Source organism: Sturnira hondurensis, unplaced genomic scaffold (genome assembly GCF_014824575.4).
Source record: "Sturnira hondurensis isolate 20B ecotype Veracruz unplaced genomic scaffold, ASM1482457v3 Scaffold0014430, whole genome shotgun sequence".
Lineage (NCBI taxonomy): Eukaryota > Metazoa > Chordata > Mammalia > Chiroptera > Phyllostomidae > Sturnira > Sturnira hondurensis.
Window position 1 is genome coordinate 1799835 of NW_028087061.1, and position 17927 is coordinate 1817761.

Below are 17927 nucleotides of genomic sequence, written 5' to 3' on the forward strand. Positions count from 1 at the left end.
TCCGAACATCGGCTGTGTAACAGCTGGCCTCCTTACTGACCGAGCGCCTGCTCAGTGTTGGTGACGATCAGGCAGGGCAGCTGACGTGAGTGTGCAGCTGGCATCGCAGAGTCATCGTCCCCAATCCTAATGACCACCCTGTGGCCAGGTGCAGATTATCCCCAGACACAGAGAAGTGAAGAAACCGGCCCCAGGAGACACAGCTAGGAAACTGGGGTTCTCTCCCTGTTGAACCAGAGGAGGGGCGGTTCGTGGGCAGTTCTTGGAAGTCAGACAGACCTGGCCTTGTGGGACCTTCTACTAGACATTCATCCCCTCTGAGCCTCAGTTTCGTCATATGTAAAGTGGGCAACTAGCAATACTTACCTGCTGGATTGTCTTAAGGATTAGAGGTAACACAGGACAAGCTGGAGGAGCCAGGTAGGCACTCGGGCAATAGACAGCTCTCGTTGATAGTGTCACTGATGGGCTGGGGGGAACAGGTCATGTACCTGTCTGTTTACACACTGTATCTCTATTCTATAGAGAGGAGTGTGGAGGCAAAAGGAAGACAGATGACTTGAATGGGACTCCGGTATCCTCTTGTGTGCAAAGCAGGGAGTTCCCTGCCCTTAGAGACCACATGGGGAGTTGGGGAGACCAGACACAGACATAGAACCGTTTAAAAGCCTCATTTTCCTTCATCTTGATAAGTGTATCAGATCGGATCCTCTAGAAAGCCCCACGTGTCAGATTATAACTAGATCAAGAGCCCTCTTAATAGTTTAGAGGTGAATTCTCAACACTTCACAGCAGGGAGAGACCCAGGACGGCTGGGAGCCTTCCTGGGGGAGGTGGCACTTGAAGGACGGTGGGAGAAGGAAAGAGCACTGCAGGAATGGGGCCTGACAAGAGCGAAGCCTGCGGGGGAGAACGCCCTGTGTGCCGGTGAGAGGGCAGTGACTCAGTCTGACTGGCCCATAGTGGTGGAGAGAGGGGAGAGGCCAGCTCAGCGCGGAGGGCGCGCCCCACTGTTGGGAGTATGGGTCTTAGATTTAATCACAGTTTCTGGAGTCAGTGAGCAAGCATTTGTTGAGCACCTACTATATGCTATATACTGGTCCAGGCACGTAGTGGAGTACAAGATAGGCAGAGTCCCTGCTCTGGGGAGCTTAGTGTAATCAGCCAAGAAACTGGATAATTTTAGGGACTGATTGATAAGTGCTAAGAAAAAGTGTAATGAGGCAGAGTGACCAGGGAGATGGGGCTGCTTTAGTTAGAGGGGTTGAGGAAGACCCTTCTGAGGGGCTGGTGCCACTGGAGTTGAGTGGTGCCGTGTGTAAGTCTGGGAGGGGGGTGTCCCAGTAAAATGGGGCCCCAACACCCGCTCATTGGAGTAAATGACAGAGTCACTCAGAACGGTGCTTGGCTATGCCCAATGCTTGTAAATATTGTAATTATATACTATGATCAGACAGAGCTGGGGGAAGGCTCTGCCCCCTGTGCTGCCGCTTCTTTAACGGGAGGACAACTGACAGTCCTACTGCCCTGTGCAGTCTCCACATCAGTACCCCCCCACCCCCGAGCCTTACCACACCCTGGGTGAGGAAGCGGAGGCACGGAGGGGCCCTTGCTTTGTCCAGGGGCGCACCTAGAAAGTGGCAGAGCCGGGGTCCGACGTGGTCTGGTTCCCTGCTCACCCCATCTGTTCAGTGTGGACTTTCAGAGTGGCCTTTCTAGCTCCGGAGTTGGATATGGTGCCTCAGGGGCCAACTGTGAACCTGTGTGTGACTCCTTCTGTCCCTTCCCCCGTTTGGGCAGAGGTGTGTGCTAGTTCTGGGCAATACATTAGCAGGGAGCCCAAGATTTCATTTGAAGAAAGGAGTCTGCTGTCCCAGTAAACCCTGAGGTTCGAGGCCAGGTCCCTTGGTGGCTGACCAATCTGTTTACTCTTCCATGTTAGCGTCCAGCTGCACTTTACAGCTGAGGCTGAGATGTTGAGAGTGTGGGCTCCAAAGTCAAGGTGACTGGGTCCAAATCCCAGCGACCACCTTCCCAGCAAAGCTCTTTGGCCAAGTGCTTAGGCTTAGGAGCCTGCTGTGAGGACTAGATGAACATATTCATGTGAAGTGCCTACCATGAAGAAAATGTTCAATAATGGCTCTTCTTACAAGCAGCCCCAAGTGAGCGACCAGCGCTTTACCTGGAGGAAGGAACTACCGATGGCGTTTCAGACATCCCGGTGCCATTTGTTAGGAGCTGTAGATGTTAGGTGTGTGCTGGGGGACAAGCACCTTTAGGGCAGGGCTTGCTCAGGCCCCTCCCCCATATGCTGCAGCCAGACCCGAGGCTCAACCTCCAGGGAACAGGCTGGTGGAGAGTGTTTTGCCGCAGCTTGGCAGTCAGGCTTATTGGTAAAAGGGTTATTTCCCCAGGAGCTGGGATGATTTAATAGATCATCTGGAACAATGGCTAATTAGGAACTAAGCTTTTAGGCTGAAAGTCTTTCATTATAAGCTTGGTAAATTTTCACAGGCCGCTGCTGGTGTCTGGGGCCAGAGGGGGAACCTTCTCTGTGTAACCCTGGGCACCGGAAGGCCTCTGGAGCCTTGGTCTCCTCACTCATCTTTGCCCTTCCTCACCTGGAGGCCCCAACAAAACAGGGAGTGGTCTGGGAGTCCCGCAGCTCAAGAAGTCATGGTTCTGTGTGACTTCAGGCAAGCTCCTTCCTCACTCTGGGCCTGGTTTTCCCCGCTCCACAAGGAGGGGTGGCTACAGAATCCCGAACCCCTCCAGTGTGAGAACCTGAGAGAACTTTCTAGATCCGAGATGGTTGTGGGTCTGGAAGCAGGTTCTCTATGCTCCTGTCCACAGGCCATGCCCTCCTTCCAGGTGCCCTGACCTCGGGCCTCCTCCTCCCCTGCCCCGGCGTCCATCCTGGAGCTGTTCCTAGAGCCAGACACATTCTCTTTTCCTGTTTCTGTTTAAGTCGGATAGCTTTCTGGCCTCCAGCTGTAATCACGGTGAACACGATTCACGAGGGGCCAGGGCTAGGCTCTGCAGCAGGGCTTTTAGAGTCCCCCAGTGAAGGAGCCCTCAGTAATGTATGAAAATTATAGGAGCGCCTCTGCTGGGGAAGGGTGCGCAGCTTTGTGGTGGGGAGCAGCCCATCAGCCCCGGCCTCCTATCCCGGCCAGCACAGCCACCGGGGGCTTTGCAGCTTGGGGAGGTCTCCAAGCTTCACCCAGCTAAGTTCCTCACTAATTTGTAGAAAGGCAAGAGCTGCTTAAATCAGGGCCACTAAGATTGTTCATGCTTGCAGAGCCACCCACTCATTACTGAGGCAGGGGACCGTGGTGATGCTGTCACTCCTTGGAGCTCTGGACGCCCTTCCCCGTGGCTGGGGGCCATTGCGAGGTCCTTCATCTATAAAATGGGGACGACAATAATATGGGCTCCACTGGGTCAGTGGGGGTTAAATGAGATCCTGGATGTGGGGACGTGTTTTGAAGATGAGAAGTCACGACACAAAGAGGAAGGAGGAGGAGGATTTGATGGAAGGAAGAAAACTGAGAGGGATGCTGAAAGGCTTCTGGGAGAACAGGGCACCTCTGTGACCTCAGCTCTTGTCATAGCCCTTTTCTTTCTTTCTTTTTGAAATGTATGTATTCATTTTTATTTTTTCATTTTTTTAATTATATTTTATTGATTATGCTATTACAGTTGTCCTGATTTTTCCCTTTGCCCTCCTCCACCCACCCCGACTCCCTCAGGCAATCCCCCCACCACTGTTCATGGCCACGGGTCATGCATATAAGTTCTTTGGCTACTCCATTTTCTATGCTGTACTTTACATCCCCATGGCTATTCTGTAACTACCTATTTGAACTTCTTAATCACCTTACCTCTTCATCCATTCTCCGCCCCTCCCCCATCTGGTAACTAATTTCTTTTCTCTTGCTGCTTTTAAGAGTCTCTCTTTATCTTTAACCTTTGGCTTTTTAATAATGATGTGTCTTGAAGTGGGCCTCTTTGCATCCCTCATAATTGGGACTCTCTGCACTCCCTGGGCTTGCATGTCTATTTCCTTCACCAAATTAGGGAAGTTTTCTTTCACTATTTTTGCAGATAGATTTCTAATTTCTTGTTCTTTCTCTTCTCCTTCTGGTACCCCTTTGAGGCAAATGTTAGAGCTCTCGAAGTTGTCCCAGAGGCTGTGTATACTATCCTCATCCTTTGGATTCTTTTTTCTTATTGCTCCTTGTGCTTGTTATTTGCTTCCTTATGTTCCAAATAATTGATTTGATTCTCAGCTTCATCCACTCTACTGTTGCTTCCCTGTAAATTGTTCTGTATTTCAATTAGTATATCCTTCATTTATGACTGGGTCTTTTTTACGCTGCTGAAGTCCTCACTAAGTTCCTTAAGCACCCTTATAAATAGTGTTTAGAACTCTGCATCTGAAAGATTGCTTATCTCTATTTCATTTAGCTCTTTTTCTGGAGTTTTGATATGTCCTTTCATTTAGGCCATGTGTCTTTGTCTCCTCATTTTGGCAGCCTCCCTGTGTTTGTTTCTATGTATTAGCTGGAGCTGTTTTTGACTCTGTGTCTTATTAGTGTGGCCTAATTAGTGTGTCTTATTAGTGTGGCCTAAAATTATAGGGGCGCTTCTGCTGGGGAAGGGTGCGCAGCTTTGTGGTGCGTAGGTGTAGTAGGTGTCCTCTAGGGTCCAGTGGCACAGTCTCCTTTGTCACCAAAGCTGGGTACTTGAGGTGTGCCCTTTATGTGGGCTGAGTACACTCTCCTCTTGTAGCTGAGCCTTGGTTGCTGTTAGCAGATCAATGGGTGGGATTTACCCATCTAGCCCGTTGCGGACAGGCTGTGACCAATCTCTGCCATCTATGGAGGATCAGCTATGCAGGGGCAGGGTGGTGGTGCTCCAATGTGGTCTGTAGCCGTCTACTGGGTGGGTTGGCCATGTGGTTTCCTGGGTGGTGCAGGACAAGGTCCACCGCCACCAGTGTTTTGCCCAGGGCACCCTGCCTGAGCCACAAAACAATCCGGAATGGCTGCTACTGTGCTGGGCTGGGAGAGTCCCAGGTGAAGCCAGGCCCTAACTCTAAACTGACTGCTGCTAGAGCTCACTGGAGCCAGCTGTTGCTTGTTTGATAGGACTTAGAAGGCAAAACCAGCTGTTCTTATGGAAAAGCAGCTTGGGTGGGGTGGAGGCTCTATGGATCTCCAAAGTGGGGCACACAGTGTCAGGTTGATGGAGTCTCATATATGGCACCAGTTTGCCGGCTCTGTGTGGGGAGGGCTCAGCAGAGGGACAATGGCCTCCACTCACCCTGGTGCTAGATACTTCAGTCTCTCCCTGTATACCACTGGTGCCCTTCAAGTTGCCGTTCTGGTGCTGGAGCTCAGAGGGAGCAAGTCAGAGTAGATGAGTCCGTGTGTGTGTTCCCCAAGAGGAAATGTTTGGGGCTTCAACAGCCTCCTCCACTGACTCAATCCCTGCTGGTTTTCACAACTAGAAGTTGTGGGAACTTTTCTTCCTGGCAGTGGAATCCCGGGCTGGGGGGCCCGGTGTGAATCTGGGACTCCTCACTCCCATGATATCCCTCCCGAATTTTTACCCATGTGGGTGTGGGGCCAGCCCATTCTTCATCCATGTACCTCGTACCTCCTACCAGTCTGGATGGATGTGGTTTCTTCAATTCTGTAGTTGTCCGACTTCCATTCAAGTAGATTTCTAACATTCCTGAGTAGTGGTTGTTCTATATATTTTAGTCGTAATTTTGATGTGGTTGTACGAAGAGGTGGGCCCTGTCTCCCTACATCACTATCTTGACCAGAAGCCCCTCACAGCCCTTTTCTTAATCAGCAGTGTGACCTCTGTCAGAGAACTCCAACCCCCTTCCCTGCTTCTCTTTTCTCATTGGCTGAGAGGATTTGGTTCCTTCCAGCTCTGAGATCTTTAGGTTCTAGGTCAACTTGTTAATCAATGAATGTTCATGGGAATCATGGGAGGGATCAGACTGTGTGTGTGTATGTGTGAGTACAGGGGCTGTAGAAGGGATGGGGGTGAGCAGAGGTATAGGTCAGGGACACTCACCAGTGCCACCTGACCAGTACAACCCTCCAGACCCCACAAGAAGAGTCAACAAGGTAGAAGGGACAGTAGGCACCGAAGAATTCAGAGGCTGGGCTAGTGGTGAGAAAAAAATAGTGGTAAAGACTGGATACAACATAGTTCCAGCCTCATTCTTTGTCTTAACCTCTTCTTGGTTAGTGACTACCTCAAATCCTTATTGATATGGAGCCAAATCTGCCTGGGTTCAAATCTTCTCCCTACGACCCACTTGCTGTGTGACCTTGGGCTAGTCAATCAATGTCTCTGAGTTTCGTCTTAGTTAATTTATCTGTAAAATGGGAATAGCATTAGTATTGCCTCATAAGATTGTTGTGAAGATTAAACAAGTTACTATATGGGAAACACTTGACGTCTGGCACAGAGCGGGGCTGCAGGAGGGCTACGTGAGGGCTCTCACAGGTGCTGAAGGGCAACTATGCAGACACCGCGGTACTTCTCACACATTCCTTTCTATCTTCCTCTGGAGAAGGAATGGTTTGTTCTGATTTAGCAATGAGCACATGCAGGCTCTGAGGGGTTTCCATATTGTCTCACGTGGATAAGGAGCAGCAGACTGTGCCAGTGGGGCTCCTGGGCTCTTGGCCCGTCTTCCCCTCTCCACCACCCTGCCTCTGGGCAATGGTGAGGAGGTGACCCAGATGTTGGGAGACTTTGCTGAGTTGCTTGCAGCCGCTCGCCTTACCCGTCTTACCTGGGTTCTTGCTCCCGGCCCTCACCTTGGCCCTTGCCCCAGGGCGGTTCGGAGGGACGGTTGCCCTCCTACTCCCCTAAGGCCCAACACTTGAATGATGCTTTAGTCCTCAAAGAGGTTTCCGGTTGCCTCCCCTTTGAGGGTCTCACTGTAGCTGATGACATGAAGTTAATGCTGCTTCGCTGATATTCTCAAGGCTTAGTCGTGAGACGTTAGGAGCTCTTGGGAGAAAATTTGCGGAGTGACAGGAGCTTTTCCCTCTGGGTCGTGTTGCCAGGGGAGCTTTCAGAGGGTGAATGAATGCCCTAATTTCCAGGCTTCTTTCTCCCCCTGGGAGACTGCCCAGCCCCGGGGATCAGGGAGGCCCTCCTCGCCTTGATGGCTCTGTCTCTCCTTCCATCACACACCACAGTCTACCCCATCCACACTCGCCCGCCTACCCTGGGGCTCTCTACATCAGAATCACCTGGTAAAACAAAGATTTGGGGGCTTCTTTTCAGCTTTGTTGATCAGAAAATGCCTGTGCCCCAGATTGTGAGCAACTCGAGGCCCCCCTCCCATCTTCAGACCCCAGAGTATGGACAGAGGGGTTCAGAAGGACTGGAAGGTGGCCGTGTGCTTCCTGCTGCTCACACCTCGTCGCCAAGTCCTTTTCCACTTGAAAACTTCACAATTCTAGGTAAAATGAAATACAGCTCCATTGATTTTTTTGAACATCAGCTTAGTTGTGTTTACACCATCATTCATAGGGGTATAAATTGGCCCTGACAGGGACCTGGAGGCTTCTTGGATTTTAAAATTCAAGTTTTCACATGTTTTCTCTTTGTTATTAGCCCAAGTAATGAAGGCTATAAAACATCTTTAGTAAGTCTCCGGACTGTAGATTTCCCGGTCCTTAGTGATGTGCATGCGTTAATTACCCCTGCATCCTGATAATTCATCACTGCCCAGCCCCGCTGGCCTGTCCCCTTTCCCGCTCCAGGAGGTACTGGGGCCCTTGGAGAGCCCCCACCCCTGAGTCCTGTTTCCAGGGGAACTCCATTTTCTTCTCCAGCAGAAATCAATCCCTGGGGAATTCCCATCTATTGAAGCTTTGAGTGCCATTTGCAAAGCAGCCCTGTCATCTCCCCTAATGGGTGTTCTCCTTGGGGCCTCTGCCAGCCGTGGGGTGGGGACGGAAGTGTGCCACGGAACGCTCGCTCCTTCTCGTCTGGGCTTTATTCGAAATCTCACCAGAGGAGTTTTTAAAGGGGTTTGACGAAGGCAGCCCATCGCCATTTCTCTCTCCCTCTTTCCCTTCCTCCCTTCCTTCCTCTCTCTCTAAAATCAGTAAATACACCTTTGGGTGAGGACTTTTTAAAAAGTAAAATGATTAATTCTGTACAAATATAAAATGAACACATAGCAAATGTTTCTTTAACTCATTAATGAATGAAGGAACCAGTAAGATGTTATAATACAGCAGGTCTTCAAATAAGGTCTTTTGTTCAATGTCGATTTACTGTAATATTGCTGAGATACCAAAGGGACTTAACTCTTATTTATATCATTAACTCATCGTAAAATTGGTCTCCCTGTACATCGTTTCTCCTAAAGTCACAGAACCTATCAACGAGGTTAAGTAAGGACTTACTGAAATTCAAGTAACACACACAAAGGGGAAATAAGGAATGCTGAAGTTAATTCATAAATAGATGCAAAATTAGTCAATAGCCAGAAGGTAATACTCAAATAATCAGTTGCATACCCCTGAACTAAATTTATTTGCATTTCTACAGACAGGAATCATTTGCATTACTCTATTCCTTCTATGATTTGCAGAGTTGTAAAGTAGCTTAAAGGTAATGAAAAGTGCAGACCTCTATGGAGTCGGACATCTGGACTAACAGGAGAAACGGAGCAGCACCTAGTGATCTGCTTTCTGGTACCTTTCACAACCTCAGGCTTCCCCATGATTCCAGTGCTCGGGGTCCGGGAGGGCCTCGCCCTAGGCCTTCGCAGACAGCTCTGTTGGCACTGTCAGCACACCGCACAGTAGTCGTTTGTTCATGAGTCGTCCCACCCATGGTAGAGAAGCCCCTAAGTATGGGGTTCGTGTTTCATTTATGTTTGTAGCTCAGCACCCAGCACGTGGCCCGGGTTATAACAAGTGCTTAAAAACTGTTCATCGGATTAATAATTGACTTGATGGGATAACAACTGTAAGAAGTGAGCAGGGCAAGGAGTATTTTCCATTTTCCGTTGAGGAAACTGAGGCTTTCAAAGGCTCTGATCAAGACACATAATTAGCTTGTGGAGCAGTTAGGACTCCAACCTACTCATTCATCTCCTCATTCAAAACCTCCCTCCATTCATCAATTCCTGGGTGCCTGCTGCGTAGCAGCCCCTGGGGGCAGTGAGCTTCTGCTGTCCTTGCCCCTGGGACCTTACATGTAGCGCAACATGGCTTAGACAGCACGGGCCAGAGTGCCTGGGTTTGTGCCTGGACGTCAGCAACTATTAGCCATGTGACCCTGGACAAATTACTAAACTCTTCTGGGCTTTTGCTTTCTCATCAATAAAGTGGAGAAAGTCTGCCACGAAATGATTAAATAATGTTTAACGTAGTTCCTGGGGCTATGATTGTCCATGTCTGTGAGCTTGTGACTGTTGAGTAGCGTCAGGTCCTGGCTGCACAGGTGAGGAGAGCGTGGATCCTCCTGCTGCTCGAGCAGCTTGGTCTAGTCGGGTGGAAAGAGCCCCAGTAGAATATCGCCAGGGGACGTGAGGAAGCGTATGGGAGCCCAGGGGGCGGGAGTGGGAGTTGGAGAGCAGGACTTCTGGGGGCTGAGTTGTCAAGCATAAGCAATGGGCCCACATGGGTGACCCACTGGGAGGTTGCCGCTGTGGCTGAGCTGAGAAAACGATACACCCGTCCAAGGCAATAAATAGCACAGGAGGTGGGCACAGGAGAGTTCGCAGGTGGAACTGACAGGAGAGAGGTTGATTGAACAAGGGGGCGAAGGCACAGAGGGGCCAAACTGGTGTTCCTCAGATGGCCCCACCCTGCCTTGGGAGGAGGGGGAGGTTCTCTCTGCAGGTTTCTAACTTAACTCAGGGTAGAGGGGTCCCTCGGGTACATCCCAGTGACGGGGACCTTGCCCACCACGTGTGAGAGGGGCCCGGTGCTGGCATTTTCCTGGGCTGCAGAGCCCCACCAAGGACTAGTACTCAGGACTGATTTTTGGTTTTGGCAATTACTATGCAAGTCAAAGAAACATATTTATGTATTGAGAAAGATGAACAACCTATTTAAAACATGTATTGTGTATATGCCTGTTGTTTACTTTGGGGAATACTCTGCCCGCCCTTCCTAGAGCGCCAAGAGCAGGGCTTTTGCGCTTTGTCTGTGAGTCCCATGTCCCTTCTTTGAAACAAAATCTCACCAGAAAAGTCCAGTGTATTGAACAGATGTGTGAAAGAGAGCTACTTGGACGGAAGTGACGGCCCGGAGTCTCACCCACACTGCCCTCCTGCCAGACGTGGAAGGCTCCCGGGAGCCCAGGGTCCTCGAAGGGAGGTCCCTGCACGGGCAGTGGCAGCGTCACCTCCAGCTTTAGAAACCCAGGTTCTCAGGCCCCGCCCTAAACCTACTGAACTGGAACCTCTGGGAGTAAGGCCTGCATCCGTGTTTTAACAAATCCTGCAAGGGATTCTGATGCCCAGAAATGGGGAGACACTTCCTTAAGTCTTTTGGGAACGTTTAATGTATTCAGTTATTGAGTGTCTGATGCGTGAACAGTTTTGGAGTATGTGCTGCGGGGGATACCAGGAAAGTCACGTCTGTGTGTCAGTTATCCACTGCTGAGTAGCAAACTAACCCGGAGGGTAGCCACGGAACAACGCGGTCATGAGCCGGGGCGCAGCTCTGTGGGATCCTCTGCCTCACAAGGCCGAGGTCAGGGTGTCGGCAGAGCCTCAGTCCTCACCAGGTTCAGCTGGGGGCAGGGTCCACTTCTGAGCTCTCAGTGGCTGTTGGAAGGGTTCTGATTTTTAGGGATGGGTTGGCTGCTCGTAGTTCCTTGCCACCTGGGCCTCTCCACAGGGCAGCACACAGCATGGCGGCTGCCTTCATCAAAGCAGGCCAGCCGGAGACAGCGAGAGAGGGTGCCCGAGACGGGCGTCATAGTCCTGATGACGTAATCTTGGGAGTGACTTGTGCTCTGGTCTGCTCACTAGAAGTGAGTCGCTAGGTCCAGCCCACAATCAAGGGGAGGGCTCACACAGGGCTGCGGTTGCCAAGAGGTGGGGTCTGATCCCACCGTCCCGGTCTCTGCCCTTGCATTCACAGCAGGGGCATCCAGTGGGCATACACCCAGTGGCAACCAGTCAGGGAAGAATGGTGGCCGTCGGGTCAGGTGCAAGTCCAATGACAGNTTGGCTGCTTGTAGTTCCTTGCCACCTGGGCCTCTCCACAGGGCAGCACACAGCATGGCGGCTGCCTTCATCAAAGCAGGCCAGCCGGAGACAGCGAGAGAGGGTGCCCGAGACGGGCGTCATAGTCCTGATGACGTAATCTTGGGAGTGACTTGTGCTCTGGTCTGCTCACTAGAAGTGAGTCGCTAGGTCCAGCCCACAATCAAGGGGAGGGCTCACACAGGGCTGTGGTTGCCAAGAGGTGGGGTCTGATCCCACCGTCCCAGTCTCTGCCCTTGCATTCACAGCAGGGGCATCCAGTGGGCATACACCCAGTGGCAACCAGTCAGGGAAGAATGGTGGCCGTCGGGGCAGGTGCAAGTCCAATGACAGTTCAGGAAAAGTGAAGTTCTCTGGGTGAAGGAATCAGGAATGTTGCCTGGAGGAGGTGACATCAGTCAGGGACCTTGAAAGAATGTCCCACCTATGCATGTCCTTGAGGACATGTCACTGGCCAAGAAGGGGAGGCCAGGTGGAGGACAGCATAGGCAAAGGCAGTGAGGTGGGAAAGTGACACAAGCACCTGCTCAGGTATCCCGGTATCAAAACCATTCAACCTGGGCATAGCCTAGGGAGAGATAGGGAGAGTAAAACTGGAGCCACAGCGTGGGCAGTTTCCATCGTTAGAGGGAGGCGCTCTCGCCGGGACTGGGGATGGGGCAGCCAGGAGAGGCTTGGCTTTTGCTCCCCTGCCCTATCAGCCCGGTCCCGAGGTCCATGTTCTATTTCCTCTTACAGTTCGGACGAACCGAGGTCATCGACAACACACTCAACCCCGACTTTGTGCGCAAATTCATTGTGGATTACTTCTTCGAGGAGAAGCAGAACCTCCGTTTCGACCTGTGAGTGGAAGATGGTTCTGAATCTGAAGCTGGGGAGGCAGCAGTGATGGGAGGCGGGGCTGCAGGACTTGGGAAGGTGGGGGCAGTGATGTTAGAGGAAGCTCAGGGTTGGGCTGGAATAAAAGTGGCTATTAGCTGAAGTCTAGCCTCACCCTCCTCAGGAGATGGGAGGAAGGTGGGGCAGGGAAAAAGAGCCACCTGCGTTGTTCTCAGTTGGGCGTGGAGGACTCTAGCTCCACCTCTGGGAGCCCTTCTCTCCCCAGGGGCCCGGGAGGTTCCCACTGACCTCTCCCTCTGTTGAAGCTTTTCTGGGGCCAGAGCCTGTTTTCTGTGGTGCAGGGGTCCTGACCAGACTGGGTGGGGCAGGATGCCCGGCTGCCATCACCACTTCTCTGTGTTCCCTGCAGATACGACGTTGACTCGAAGAGCCCTGACTTATCCAAACACGTGAGTTCCACCTGCAACTGCCCAGTGATTCTGAAGTCTCTTAAATGGCAAGCTCTGAGTCAGCCTCTGGCTTCACCGTGACACCGAGTGTGTGTCGATGCTGTATCCTGTCATTTCAGAGCCTTCACACTTCCAGGGGAGGAGTGACAGGGGAGCTGGGATGGCTGTGAGCAGTGTGGGTGACACTGGTGTTTTCTGTACCCTGGATCTGCAGGATTTCCTGGGCCAGGCCTTCTGCACCCTTGGAGAGATTGTGGGGTCCCCCGGGAGCCGCCTGGAAAAGCCCCTCACGTAAGTGTAGAGGAGACTGGGGCCTGTCTGGGTTCCTTCTTCAGTGATGGACCAACTTCCTGTCTGCCCTGCTGAGGGCTGGCTCAGAGGGGGGCAAAGCTGTCAGCCAGTCATGAGGGATGGTTAGGAATAAGGAGACCCCATGGGCCCTCCCCTTGCAGGGGCTTTAATCCAGTTACCTTGGAGGGATCCCATCTTGGTTATTAGAGCCCCATATTCCTAGGAAGGCTCTGAGATCCTATCCTTGGAGGAGGGAAGAAACCAAAGCCCAGAGAGGGAAGTAACTTGCCCAAGGCCACACAGCTGGGAAGCGGGAGAGCTGGGGTTTGTTCGAATGGAGGGTTCTACTCACATAGAGCATTCCTCAGAGTGTTCACCCTCGCTGTGGGCCCACACGGGTCTGGTGAAGTCTTCCCCATCTCACCCTGCCCCTGGCCGCCTGCACTCAAGGGCCTGGCGTGCTTTCAGGGGAAAGCTGTTATTCCGAGCAGGCTTTGGGGTGAAGAGTCCCAAGACTTTTCGCAGTGGGGTCTGAGGGTGGCTTCAGGAACCAGCCGGAGCTGACCAGGTGGTGGGAGCGACCTCTCTTGTCCCTGTGTCTCAGGAAACCCCAGGAGCAGGGCCCGGGCAATAGAGACCTGATGACTGGGATGAGCATGCAGGTCATGGGCAGGATGGGCAGGAAAGGGGGATCAGGCTGGGCTGGGCATCAACCCCCAGCTTGTTTCTGCCAAGTTCACGCTGGATGCCATCCCCTCGCCATGATCAATAACTGCAGAACCTGTTACTATGTGTATGGAGGCGGGTGGTCTCTCTCCCAGGCCCTTGTCTCTGACCCCCCAGTAACTGTGTGATAACCTCAGGACACCCACAAAGAGCTCCCTGTCCCCCAAAAGGTCACTTCCTCTGGGTTAACAGAAAATGATAATAGCTAGTATTCATTGAGAACAGGGAGCAAGCCTAGGTTTAGGGGGCTCTGAAACTTCTAAAACATGGGATCCTATGAGTAATTGTGTGTTGACCCCTCTCAGCTCCCGATTGCCTGGTCAAAAGCTCATGAGCTACCAGTCCGGTCGGGGCTGGTTTCTGCCCATTGTCTCCTGACGCACCCTTGGTGGAGGGTGCCCCTGGGGGACTGAGGAAGACTTGGGGTAGGAGATGGCAAGGGAGCTGAGCCTTCAAAGGCAAGCAGGACCTCAAGGGTGCAGGTCGGTGGAGATGCCTGGTGTGGCTGACCGAGGGGGACCTGCTCTGCCCACTGAAGGTGTATGTGTGTGAGGGCGGTTGTCTTCTCGGCCAGGCCCGTGAGCAGCCCTCTTTCACCAGGCCCTGTCCCAGGCCTGATCTCATGTGCTGCCCTGAGCCTTGCCCCACTTCACAGCCTGCTCACCAAGGCTCAGCGAGGGAGAGCCGTGGTTCTCAGGTGGCAGCAGGCGTTGGCATCTGCTGGAGGTTTGTTAGACACGGACTGCTGGGCTCTGCCCCCAGGGGTTCAGGTCCAGGTCCTGGGTGAGGCCTGAGAATTTATATTTCTAACGCGTTCCCAGGGGATGCTGCTGCCGCTGCCCGGGACCCCACTCTGAGAGCCGCTGAGCTAGAGATGCTCAGGACTTTACAACAGGGTTTGGGAAGAAGACTTCTCCTTCCCCTGACCTGTGGCTTTCAGTCCTGTTTTGATGTTTGATCCATACCAAAAACCTGTCTCCAAGAATCCAGATGGCAAGCACTCTGGTCTCTGGAAACAGGTGGCTCATGACACACTCTCTCTCTTCCTCTCTGCACAGGATAGGAGCATTCAGCCTGAACTCCAGGACGGGCAAACCCATGCCAGCTGTGTCCAATGGGTAGGTCACCAGACCTCTTTGGCCCTCGGGTCCTCAGACACTCAGCCAGCTCTGCAGAGGGGCCTCAGAGTTCTGGCCCGGTCCCCACTCCCACCACTGTGCATTCCACCCTGGTCCAGAGGACAGAGAGGACCCTGGGTCCCTTCTCAAGGGCTCAGGGACTTTGGGTCATTCTGCAGCTGGTCCCTGCCCCCATCCAGGCTGGAGCTCGAGCTTCTGCAGCCCCAGTGGCTCATGGGACTTCTGTGAGCAGGGCAGGGTCTAGGTAGGGGCTGTTAACAGGAGTCAGAGGGGCTGGGCACTTTCCCTTCCCTTCCTGCCTCTGGCCTGGTTTCTTCTGCCTCTTGCACGTTTTTCTCTCCCTTTCCGTCCATGGCTCCCACTGAGGGATGTCAGTCTCATCCAGAGAGTGGCTTCAGCTAAGTCCTTACTTTCTGCATTTGCTCACAAGCTGTGGTGGGCCAGCCTCCACTCTGACCATCTGCTTTTGCCTGGCCTCGGGCAAAAGTGGGCAATGCAGACCCTCCCCCCTCCTTCCCTCCCCTCCTGTCCTGGTTGGAGGGAGGGTTCTTACCTCAGCAGGGCACAGGGGAGGGGTGTAGGCTTGGGGAGCCAGCCTGGAGGTGCCTCCTGAATATGAGCGTTTGGGCTGAGTAAGGAAAGCTCCACTGGCCACCAGACCAGCTGGATGTGGGAAAGGGGTCTCCAGGGGACCTAGGGAGGCTCGCAGCCCAGGGGGAACGTGGATGTTGATTTACAAGGGAGTAGAGGAGCAGCGATTAGGAAGAGAGCCAGAGTCAGAGAGACAAACAGACAGCGTGAGAATGGCCAGAGGGAGGGAGACAGAAAGGAAGGCTGAGCAGGTGGGAGCAGGGCTGGAGAGGGGATGGAAAGATTGGAAATAGAACAGGGACTCAGAGGCAAAGAGGGAACAGATGGAGAAGCCTTGGGCGAGGAGGCTGGTGTGAGGATTTTATTGCCTGGTCAAACAAATCATATCTCTACTACCAGGAAGGGCCAGACAGGTGGTGGGGAGGGTCTTCGGGCCACTCGATTCAGCCACCCTGTCTAAGGGAACAAGCTAGCAGGTGCTGCTACCTGCCTGTGGCAGGGGAACCTCCAGATGCGGCCCCTGCTCATCTGATAGGGAAGATCTGGCTGTCTCATCAGCCCCTAGGACCGGCTTTCCTGCCTCCCCTGCCTCCTCTGCTTGAGAGCCCCTCCCTCCGAGAATCGGTGCTGAGAAGAGCTCCATCAGTGGTTCTCAAAATGTGCTCCTCAGACAGCACTCGGGTGGCCCTGGGCGGGCCTGAAGTGTGGGACTGGATTTTATCAGCTTTGCACAGTTGGACAGCACGGGGGCAGGGGGACAATGATGCTCCTTGGGGGCCCTCTCTGTGCCAGGCGCTGTGTGTGCATATTAGTAAAATGGATGCTACAGTCATACCCATTTCATGTGTGAGGGAACTGAAGCTCAGAGAGGCACAGTAAGGAGCTCAAAGTCCTGCAGCTGCAGGACAACCTGACATTTCCTTCTACTTCCCAGTGGCCCCAGGCTGCACTGGGGCCCTCACTTAGCCCTAAATATCAGGGTGGAATGGGCTGGTGCCTGGGCAGTGGTCTCTTCTGAACAAAGGAAGAGAGGGGCAGGTGCCCTGGGTAGAGCCCCACCTGGGGAACTCACCCTCCTGGAGGGATTCCCTGGGTGGGCTGACCTCAGGTCCTCGTCGCCCATCTGCTCGAGGATCTACATGGTTGTCTGGAATTTCTCTGGGGGAGAGACTCCAGCCAAGCTGTCCCAGGAGCAGTAGTCATGGGAGAGAGGCTGGCAGGCTGCCCCCACGAGTACACCAGCCCTTCTGCTTCTCTCCCTGTTGTTGCTCTCCTGAGGTGAGTCAGAGTGGCTCAGAGCTGAAATGTTCTGGGGTTCTGGGGTCAGCTGGGTGCAGGGTGGGGTGGCTAGCCCACAAGGTCTTTTGCCCACAGAAGTGGTCTTTGGATGGAAGGTTTGAGAAACACTGGTCTGGAAGCCTCCGGGTGAGTCTGGATGCTTTTCCGATTCTAGGACTGTCACTGCCAATGCCACCTTTCCTGGTGGGCTCTCGGGGAGCCGGGGTGGGGAGGCTCCAGGCCTGGGGCCAGGCCCAGGGAGCAGGGCACTGGGCCACACTGCCAGTGTCTCAGGGAACTCTGTCTCCTCGAGGGCTCAGGCAGATCTGCCAGGTGGGTGGGTGGGGTGGGGGGCAGGGGCAGGTGAGGAGGGCTCGCTCAGGGAGGGTCCAGGCGTCTGTCTGTCTCTGTCTCTGTCTGGCTCTCCACCCTTTCATCTTTTCTCTCCCAGCGGTGTCCCAGGGAAGAAATGTGGCACCATCATCCTGTCCGCTGAGGAGCTCAGCAACTGTAGGGTGAGTGTCAGAGGGACTCTGAGACAGGCCCTGGGGTGTGTGGGGCAGGGGGGCATGGAGGGAGGCTGGCCTTGACCCGGGGACCACGTGTGTCCTTGGCTCCCCAGTCTGGCCTGTCACAGAATTGCGTAACATCGAAGCTGGGAGGCGAAAGTCCTTGCTACAGCTGAGCTGACTGAGGCCGAGAGGGGAGGAAGGTCGCCCGCAGTCAGCAGCAGAGCTGCTGGTCCCCTGGCTCCCGAGCCAGGGCTCCCTCCACTCCTGTCATGCCGCCACTTCTGTGTCCTTGGGCCAGGACCGCCTTGGCACCGACACTGGCTGCAGAGGGTCTTTTCAGTCGTAGAGCCTGGGCATTTGGCATTTAGTTGTCATTTTTCACTCTTTGCTCTAGAGTAGGGTGCCGCCCTGCATGGGGCCGAGGGAATGAGGGCATGTGGCTGGTCGCATGTCAGAGCGTGTGTGTGTGTGTGTGTGTGTGTGTGTGAATATGTGTGCACATTGGGAAGCGAGTCTCAGTCCCGGGAAGCTTTTGGTTTTGCTTCTGCCGGGGGACTGTGGAGAAGCAGCCAATGGGGACAGCTGAAAGGGCCCAGTGGTTAATAACAATGATCAAGTATAGTTTCTACTTGTCAAGCCATGGACACTGTACATGAGTTGTCACTACTCCCGCAAACAGCCCTGGGAGTTAGATATCATTGCTGTCCCCGTGTTATGGGTGAGGAGATGGAGGCCGGGAGGCTGAGTCACCTGACACAGGGTGGGAAGTGGCAGAGTCCGGGAGCAAGTGCAGGTCAGCCTAGCGCTAAAACCCTGGCTC

The 17927-nt window shown here is 53.4% G+C and overlaps 1 protein-coding gene across 2 annotated transcripts in view; it reads left to right on the forward strand.

The window, feature by feature from the left end:
• The window catches only part of CPNE5 (copine 5), an 89090-nt gene that overhangs the window by 23664 nt on the left and 47499 nt on the right, over nucleotides 1-17927 (forward strand). The window contains exons 4-9 of one of the 2 annotated variants that reach the window (XM_037063295.1): nucleotides 12020-12123; nucleotides 12531-12570; nucleotides 12785-12861; nucleotides 14646-14705; nucleotides 16692-16742; nucleotides 17047-17110. In XM_037063295.1, coding sequence (XP_036919190.1) covers nucleotides 12020-12123; nucleotides 12531-12570; nucleotides 12785-12861; nucleotides 14646-14705; nucleotides 16692-16742; nucleotides 17047-17110 — 396 coding nt within the window. The remainder of the gene's footprint in view (nucleotides 1-12019; nucleotides 12124-12530; nucleotides 12571-12784; nucleotides 12862-14645; nucleotides 14706-16691; nucleotides 16743-17046; nucleotides 17111-17927) is intronic. The other variant, XM_037063296.1, reaches the window with a different exon arrangement.